We start from the raw sequence: 10,000 nt of genomic DNA, 5'->3' as shown, positions 1-10,000 counted from the left end.
TATCTCTTTGATGATTAATATATATATATATATATATATATATATATATATATATATATATATATATTTCTCAATTCCCTTTACAATAGATAATAATAAAACAAAACTATTGATGAGAGAATGAGGACGTGAGAGTTTTCAAATTAATAATAATTCTTTCTCCTTATTTTTTTCATTCATTATAAAAGAACAAACGTCCAGACTGTTACACGTCTTAAAGTCTACTGTCATCAACTTAATATCCGTAGTAAACATTCGACAACAGTCTCGGTTACTTACTTTTCATTGGTCAAAATAATCAACGAATCTTATTGTCTTATTATCGAATAAAATCCAATAGAATTATTTCGTGCAATGATTTGAAATTAAGTTCTAACAGAAAAAAATATTAACAATCAGAAATAATCATATCGTATGATGATGATGATGATAATAATAACAAATATTTTTTATTTCATAATTTCTTTTTATATTCAAAAAAAAAGATATATATATTTATATGAAATTTTGGTTCATCCTGTATATTTTTAGTATGATTAATATGTGTATATATATAACATATAATATATATATACATATATATATATATATACGGTATGTATATATATACATATATATATATATTATATATTATATATATACACATATTAATCATACGATTATTCGTAATGCTTTTCATTTATTTCTGTCGTTACACATATATAAATTTCAACGTGTAACATAAATTATAGCACTATGATTATAGACAACATAAATAGATCATTCGAAATTCTAAGAACTGGGTTAGAATCACGAAATTAGAAATATATATATATATATATATATATATATATATATATATATATATATAAATATAGATCTAATCATGAAACCAAAAATATACAGGACGAACCAAATGTTTTTAGTATTGAGCCAAAAAATGTAATTTGAAAAATCAATTACTCTTTTTTTTTTTTTTTCAAAATTTGTTAAGATCACCTTTTTCTTATAGGTTATAAAATTAACTAACCTATTTATAAGGAAAAATATCGAAAAAAAAAATAATTGTACTATATTGAAATGATACGTAGTATGTAAATATTTCATGTCGTGATAACAAAAAAATATTTGTGAGTAAAGAGGAAAATAAATAATGTTAAAGAATTCATTTATACATGTATATATATATATGCAAATAACTGTCTCGTTCTATCATTATTTTTCAAAAATTAATTCACATTTATACGAAATTTAATTAAATTAACGTATCATTAATTTTTATGTAAAATTTATTTTACAAAATAAATTTTACATAAAAATAAAAATTGAACGATTTATTTGCATTTATTCATTGTTTACATTTAATTTATATCATATCTACAAACAATGTGAAATCACCAATTATTCCAAATTAACGTTAAGAACATTTCGTAATAGTTGTAACAAAAATATACAAAAATGACAAGCATAAGAAGAGGTTACGATTTACTTCTTAGTCGTCTTCAAGTTATAACAATGCAATCTCTCTCTGTCTTTCTCTCTCTCTCTCTCTCTCTCTCTCTCTCTCTCTCATTTTTTACTTACTTTATACTAATATCAAAAAATAGTATTTAAAATGGTATAAGAACATTAACGTGCATTATTACAATTTGTCATATCATTTTTGATACAATATATTCAATTAAATCGTTACGAAATATCATTTGACATAGCAATCATCGAAATAGAAAGTTATCTAAATTAAAACGATGCTAATTAATATTCTCTCGACAAAATTTATGAACCTATATGTACACACACGCGCGCGCGCGCGCGCACACACACACACACACACACACACACACACACATGTATATATGTGTATACATAAAATGTATATACATATATATATAATTATATATACATATATAAATATATCGTTAATATATATTACATATATTTTATATGAGCTGTTTATTTTGAAAGTGGCCTAAGTCCAAAAAAAAAATAAATAAATAAATAGACAAAAATAAAAATTAAATATAAAAAATATATAAATATAAACAAAAAATAAATCTAAATATAAATGGACTTAGGTCACTTTCGAAGTAGACGGCTTATATAAATTATTATATATATTATTATTTTAATATATATATATATATATATATATATATATCGTTAATAAATTTATTGTAAATTTATATAGTTTATAAACGTAGGAAATGAAACTTTACCTAAATGATTGCAAAGTAGTTCATGGGTCTCCAAATCAGGATAATCGAAGGTATCTCTGCAGAAAAGTACGCGCGTTCCAGGTGTAGCAGTGAATCCACCGAGTGCAGCAGCTACCGAAGAACAAAGCCAGGAAGGTTCCGCACCTTCCAATCTTCGTAAAAGTGCTCGATATCTACAATACCTCGGATACGAAAGTACAACCACTTTGGTTTGACCGTCGCAATCAGATTTTTTCGAAGAACTTATATTGCTCTCGTATTCCTTTTGTTGTTTGTCAACGTCAGAAAAATCGATTCCAGGATCGGTCAAAACCTGGGGTTGAGGAATTTCGTATCTCGGTGGACTACTCTCAGGAGAGGATGTTGGTGTTGGTGAACTCGGGTAAAAAATTTCACGTCCCCACGACCATTCCAACGTAGGTGATAACCAGGTAACCAAGTCGTGAACACGAACGACAACTTTTTCAGATATCGTCAACACCTCGTCCTGTAAAAAAAAAAAAATGATGTATTATATTTTCATTTTAATACATACATATATATATATATATATTAAAATATAATTTTGATGTTATACGAATATTTTTTATCTTTGCGATTTATCACGTAAGTGATACTATCATTGTATGATAATCGATTTGATCGTACGGTAGATAAGATCACGTTTTAAAGAAATATTTTATCGACGGGGATAAAAATCAGATAAGTTAGATGAAATAAATATCAATAATACATGTCTCTTCCTTATCGACATTTTAGTCGATCACTCATTTTATCGTTTATTCAAAATTCGATAACGAAATTACCGACATATCTATTCCAAGCTCGAAGAAATTACACGAAATTGTACCGGTAGCGCCGATAATGATCAGTGTTTATTATTGTTAGATACATAGTTATTAATATAACTTTTATATTATTATAGTTCTCTAACGGATCGTTATCCATTCCGCTTTGGAGAATAATTTAATTGCCTCGACGGATGCCTCATAGCGACGTCGTAATTACAAGGCTTATCTTTATGTTCGTCAAATACATTAAATTTCTTCTCATTCCCGATGCGAACGGATAAATAAAGAACCTACTTCCGTTTTCCTAACTACCACTCATACTCGAAATAACCGCGATAATGAATAAGAAAAAGAAAAAGAAAAGAAAAGAAAAGAAAAAAGAAAAAAAGAAAAAATAAGAAAAGAAAAGAAAAACAGCCGACATAATTTTCTGAAATAAAATTCTCGGAAGAAAAAAAAAGAACAAAAGGAAAAAAGAAAGGGGAAAAAAAAACAGAACAAAAAGAAATAAGATAAATGAAAAGAAATAAAAGAAAAATAATGAATTGGTATGCCTTCGTTTTTTAATAATAAAATGATGACTATCGTCGAATAACAGTCGAGATGAATTTATTTCAAAATGGCCGAGATGTTTTTATCCCGATAAAAATTCCTTCTATAAAAAAGACCACGAAGAGAAACGAATGGTTTTATATCCATACATATACCAGTGATGTATAATACATCGCTAACAATTTGGGAGCCACTGTTGCCTGGGTTATACTTTCATCTTTTAGCTTCGTACTCATCCAAGCCTCGTCCCTCTAACACATAGACACCTACATAACTACTACATCACCGATAAGCGTTCCCCTCCCAATGTATTCTTTCTGTTCGCTATTCTACCTGCTCCCACTCCTCTACCACCCTCTCCCCATTCCTCCGCCAAACCTCCACGCCACTCATATATTTCCCTCTCTTTCTACTTCGTCTCTCTCTGACAACTTATCTCTCTTCCTCTCTCTCTCTATCTCCTCCTCTCTCCCTCTCTCTCTCTCTCTCTCTCTCTCTCTTTCTCTCTCTCTCTCTTCCTTTCTCTCTTTTCCTCGCACGCTCGAGTGAATCTAAAAACATACAAACTTTGTAAAAAGGAACATGGAAAATGACGGGGGATGATGGTGTTGGTGATGGTGGAACGGGTGGGATGGAATATTCGGAGTAAGCGTAAATATATACTTTAAAAAGTAGAAGGATGACGATAAAAAAAAGTGAATAAAAAAAAGGAAGAAAAGAAAAGAAAACAAAATAAAATTAAAAAAAAGGTTATATATATATATATATATAAAAAAAAAAAAAAAAAAAAAGGCTTTCGATAATCCTCTTATCACTTCTTTTTTATTATTTTTTTTTTTTTTTTTTTTTCTTTATTTTTGATCGTTTAAAATTTTTCTCCTTTTTCCTTTTTTTAATTCCTTCCCCCGCTCCTCTAGGCAACGTTTCAGTTCAAAATATAACAAATTTTGTTACAACGAAGGGGGAAAAAAAGAAAAAGAAAAAATAGAAGAAGAAGAGAACGCAAAGAAAAATAAAGAAAGAAAGAGGGAAAGAAAAAAAAAAGTATGGCGTCTCGTATCAGGAGAGAGAGAGAGAGAGAGAAAGAGAGAGGGAGAGAGAGAGACAGACAGACAGACAGTGCGAGTGAGAAAGAGAGAAAGAGGTCGTTGCTCCTTTGTGTGTATGACGAAACCGATGAGCCAGGAGGCCTTCTTTAATAGAGAAGTCAAGCCACTCCTCGATGCTGCATGCATATGTATATCGTACGGTTCACGCGAACGCGAGTGCACTCGACGCAGCACCGTCATTTTCCGTAGATCTCCACCCCTCTTCAACAAGCTCTCGCGCGCAAACATATATATATATATACATACACACATATATATATATACATAACATGCATACATGTGTACATATGTTAGTTCATATATATATCGTACACGACACAAATGCAACACAACACATAAGCAAAATATACAGAGAGAAAGGGTGGGGGAAAGAGACAGAGAGAGAGGTATTCGTTCTCTCTCTTTCTCTCCGTTCTCTATCCCTGTCTTGTGTGTTGTGTTATGCTCTCGTTCACGATGTTACCGTCAATTATTACCGTCTATAAATCCTTTTCTCCTCACACTGTGGCAGCACACTCAAGCCAAACTGTGAACTTTCTTTCTCGTTATTTTATTATCGCGAATATATGAACGACCATTCCTCGTGCGGATTTATTTATCGTATCAAATGAAACAGTATCTTCACGGTACCTTCCCTTTTTATATTTTATCTTCCATCTCTATTCCTTGGCTTCCTTCTTTTTTTTTCTTATTTTTTTTATTCGTTCGTTCGCTCGTTCGGTCGTTCGTTCGTTCGTTCGTTCGTTTGTTCATTTGTTTGTTTGTTTGTTTGTTCGAATTTTCTCTATCTTTTTTTTGTTTTCTTTTTTTGGCTTTTTTTTTTTAAATTCTATTCTTCGCTTTCATCTCCTCCGTTCAACCGATCTTTAAATAAATTTTTATGAATAAAATGAAAAAGTAAAAAAGTAAAAAAAAAAAAAAAAAAAGAAAATGGCTTACGAGGATGCGCCTTTTTCTATTCGTCCCTTTTTTTTCTTTCTTTCTTTCTTTCTTTCTTCCTTCCTTTTCTTTTTTCTTTTCTTTTTTGAATAACCGAAGAAATAACCGTCAAATTACATTGCTTTCCATATTCAAACGAGGAAAGAGAAGGGAGAATAAGACGAGATTCGCAGGCACGTCATTTAAAACTTTTAAACTTTCTCTTGACGCGCCCGCCACCTTTCTGCGTGCGTGTGTGCGTGCATGTACGTGCGCGCGCGTGTACGTGTGTGTATGTATGATGAGGAGGAGTACCCTGAGAGGACTCCTCGAGAGGAGATTTGAAGTAAAGGAGAAGGGAAATGCAGTTCGTCGATGTTACGATAAAGCGGTAGAGCACTGTGCCACGTGTTGATAGAAATAAACCGATGTACTCGGGCACCGTCGACGTTAACGTCGGTATGTGACTCTCTCCTACCCCTCATTCACCACCAACATCGCCACCATCAACCACCACCGCCGCCAACGCCACCAACACCACCAACGCCACTATCACCATCACCACTACCACCATCATCGCCAACCGCTCCTAGATGTACTCAGCACCAACCCTCCTCCTACTAGTCCTACCCCTCCCTGCAACCCTCCTCCTCATCCTCCTACTCCATCTCTCAATGGTTCGCTCTCTCACACGCCGTCGAATCAAAGTGGAAATGTATTCAGACGTTGCTATGGCGATTCGCGCGATCCCTAAACACACCGATAACCTATCAATTTCACTGATACCAACGAGAACGTTCAAATATCAATACGTTTTGTATATATGTATGTATGTATGTATGTATGTATGTATGTATGTATGTATGTATGTATGTATGTATGTATGTATGTATGTATGTATGTATGATGTATGTATGTATGTATGTATATGTATATGCATATATATGTATGTATGTATGTACATATGTATATATATATTTATGTATGTATGTTTTTATGTACGTTTGTATGTATAAATGTTTGTATATATATATATATATACGTATTTATATATGTATGTATGTATGTTTGTATGTATTTATGCATGTATCTACGTATGTATGTATGTATATATATATATACATGGATAGATGCACACGTATGTATATACGCGTGCATGCACATCCAATTTGGGAACCACGTGAACCACAGAATTTTTGAAAGGATATTCTTTTTCATTTTTCTTTTTTTTGTTTTCTTTCCTATTTCTGTTTGATTTTTTTCTTTTGTCTTTTCTTTTTTTTCCCCCTTCTTTTAATCCCATAACCGATAAATTTTAATTTGTCGAAGACAAATAAGAAAATGGAATGGAATAATATAAAATAAAATGAAATAATACAAATATATAAAATAAAAACAAAAATATATATTTCGATTTATTTAAAATACGTTCGCGAATTAATTAATATTCCGGGGGAACAATTTTCTTTCTTCTTTTTGTTTCTTTTTTGTTTCTCCCTGCGAACTAACTTTTCATATACGACCCGATTTAATAATTGGATTAAAATCTACAATTTAAAAGCGCTTACGGTTACTACATCAATCTGAAATAAAAAAAAAAATGAAAATAATAAAAATGTACAAAAAAAGAACAAAAAAAGAACAAAAAAAGACGGGAAAAAAGAGGTACCCGAATTTAATTCATTTACCTTTTCGGGCAGGTCGACACCCCAATATTTTTGCTATTTTTTTTACTTTTTACTTTTCTTTTTTTAGATATTTTGTATTTAATTGGAAAATATTTTTATCGCAAATATAACAAGCGTCCGGTTCGCGTAGATCGTGCTCAATTGTTCAGTAGCGTCATTTGCGAGAGAGAGAGAGAGAGAGAGAGAGAGAAAGACAGAGAGAGAGAGAAAGAGGGAGGGAGAGAAAGAGAGAGGGAGATACGTTTTAATAAAGCAGAGGGATACTCGAAAGATTCGCGTTGCCCGAAGAGTATACTCGGGAAATAGCTACGACGACCGCGAAAGTTTCTACCGTGAAAATTTAATTCCACGCTGTTTCTCCCTCCTCGCCCACTCTCTCTTTCCCTCCTCACTTACTCTCTCTCTCTCTCTCTCTCTCTCTCTCTCTCTCTCTCTCTCTCTCTCTCTCTCTCTCTCTCTCTCTCTCTCTTTCTCTTGGCAGACACCTACATATACATATACATATATATATATATATACATATATATATATATATATATATATATATATATATATATATATATATATACAGTACACATACAATCGCTTTTTCCATCAGGGAACTTTTCAAGAGAATTTTATTAACTTATATTGAAAAGATTTCTCTTCTATTCTCTTTATCTCTATATTTATTTATCTAATAGATCTTTGAAAAAGATTTCGTTTCGTAAATCTTTGAAAATTCAATATGAATTGGACAGGTGCACCTGGGGAGGAAAAACTGTTCATTACTATTTTCTGTATGATTTAAAATGACAAGAGAGTTAGAGTGTATTCGGAGGACGAAAATCAGGACAAATCTATACATCATAAAGCCATATTCCCAATCGGATATCTCGTTACTACTACTAAGGTCGAAAAGTACCGAACAAAGAAGTGTATTCATTAGTGATCGTTAAGAAGTACATTGATTTTTTTTTAACACTCGTAGTAATTATTCGTACCCTGTCGATCACATAACACGTGAAATGATAAATAATAAATAAAATTTATTGATCGTAGAATTAAACGATCAGATGTAAAAATTGATGTATTTAAATCGATTGATTTTAAGATCGAATTAACAAAAAGAGGAAAAAGGAAAAAGAAAAAAAAGCACGATCAACGAAATTTTACTGAAACAGGATAAAAATAAACTGACCGATTAATTTTTTATTTAATATATTATTATTATTATTATTATTATTATTATTATTATTATTATTATTATTATTATTATTATTATTATTATTATTGTTATTATTATTATTTATTCATAAACACTTTTTATCGGACAATTCGACGAATGTACATTTATAAAACAAAATAAAGAAATAAAAAGAAAAAAGAGCGAAATAAATTTGTAAAAACTATTGAAAAAGAATTCGCAATAGGTTGAAATGTCCGAGCCGCAGTCATTGTTTTATTGATTTATAGTCAAGCGTAATCGAAACGGAAAACTCAGTTTTGGTCTACCTCCTCCTACTCCTACTCCTCCTTCTCTTCCTCTTTCCCCTTCTTCTATCTCAACCCCTATCGCTTTCCCCTTCTCTGATATTAAAAGTAATTATTATCATTTTCATGTTCCTTTCAGATATAACTCTGACAAAAGCGAGCTTAATGCTAGATAGATTTTTATTAAATTATTTCAGTCAGCACCGAAGAGTAATGCAAAATAATAAAAAATATTGGAAGAGATCGTATAAATTCGTGATACTGCAGTTGACATATTCGTCGAGCGTACATAATACATTCATACGAAGTGTACAGTCGAGCAGTAGAATATATGTAGCCGATGTCGGGGCAGCGGTTCTCAAACTAACCCGAAAGATTTATCGTACGTTTTATTCGTTCGAACAAACTCTCTACGACGACATACACGTCCATACATCCATACATACATACATACATACATACATACATACATACATACATACATACATACATACATACATATATACATGCATACATGCATACATGCATTCATGCATGCATGAATGAATGCATGCATACATATATACATACATAAGGTACCATTTCGAAGAAAATCAAAATAAACATCGAGGAAGTGTATGTTGCCCGATGTAAAAGACAATTTATCTTCATTTTTCATGCTGATTTTACAAAGGATATAAAAATTATTCAACGTTTCTGTGTATATGATCAGATCTAATTTTATTAAATTATCATTAAAGGCGCAAATTATAATAATCATAATTAAAAAATTATATATATACATATATATATATGTATGTATAATTCCCAAAAATTCGTGTAAGAAAAAGAAAAAGAAAAAGAAAAAGAAATAAGTCTGAATGATACGACGTGAAGAGGGAAAGAGTAAATAAAAAAGGAAAGAAAAAAGAAAAGAAAAGAGAAGAAAAAGAAACAAATGAATTTTCGAACGAATATGAGATGAATCGATTAAAAATTTGAGGAAACTGAGAGCCACTGGAGGAGTATAAATCATTGTTAGATTAAACCCTGGAGCACTAGGAGTCGGTGGACGGGGCAATGGGGTACGTTTTCAGGAAATATAGGGTGACCCGAAAGTTCCGAAATATATTTCACACGCTGATTTCGCGTATTTTTCGACAACGATAAAGACGTGCTCGAAGGACGTGTGCTCGTCAACAAAAAGAAAGAAAAAAGGGAGAAAAAAAGGAAAAGAATAAAAGAAAAAAAGAAAAAGGAAGAAAGAACGGAAGAAAACGAAAACAAAAAAGGAT

At 31.3% G+C, this 10,000-nt stretch overlaps 1 protein-coding gene across 4 annotated transcripts in view; it reads right to left on the bottom strand.

The window, feature by feature from the left end:
* The window catches only part of LOC124950679 (AT-rich interactive domain-containing protein 5B-like), a 132,045-nt gene that overhangs the window by 12,737 nt on the left and 109,308 nt on the right, over positions 1 to 10,000 (bottom strand). For 3 of the 4 annotated variants that reach the window (XM_047497739.1, XM_047497738.1, XM_047497736.1), the window contains exon 3: positions 2,196 to 2,682. In XM_047497739.1, coding sequence (XP_047353695.1) covers positions 2,196 to 2,682 — 487 coding nt within the window. Of the gene's footprint in view, positions 1 to 2,195; positions 2,683 to 3,687; positions 3,886 to 10,000 lie in introns of those variants that run through there. The other variant, XM_047497737.1, reaches the window with a different exon arrangement.

The sequence above is a fragment of the Vespa velutina genome, chromosome 7, assembly GCF_912470025.1.
Source record: "Vespa velutina chromosome 7, iVesVel2.1, whole genome shotgun sequence".
NCBI classification, from domain to species: domain Eukaryota; kingdom Metazoa; phylum Arthropoda; class Insecta; order Hymenoptera; family Vespidae; genus Vespa; species Vespa velutina.
The sequence above is the reverse complement of the archived record's forward strand: the minus strand, read 5'-3'. Positions and strand labels throughout refer to the sequence as shown.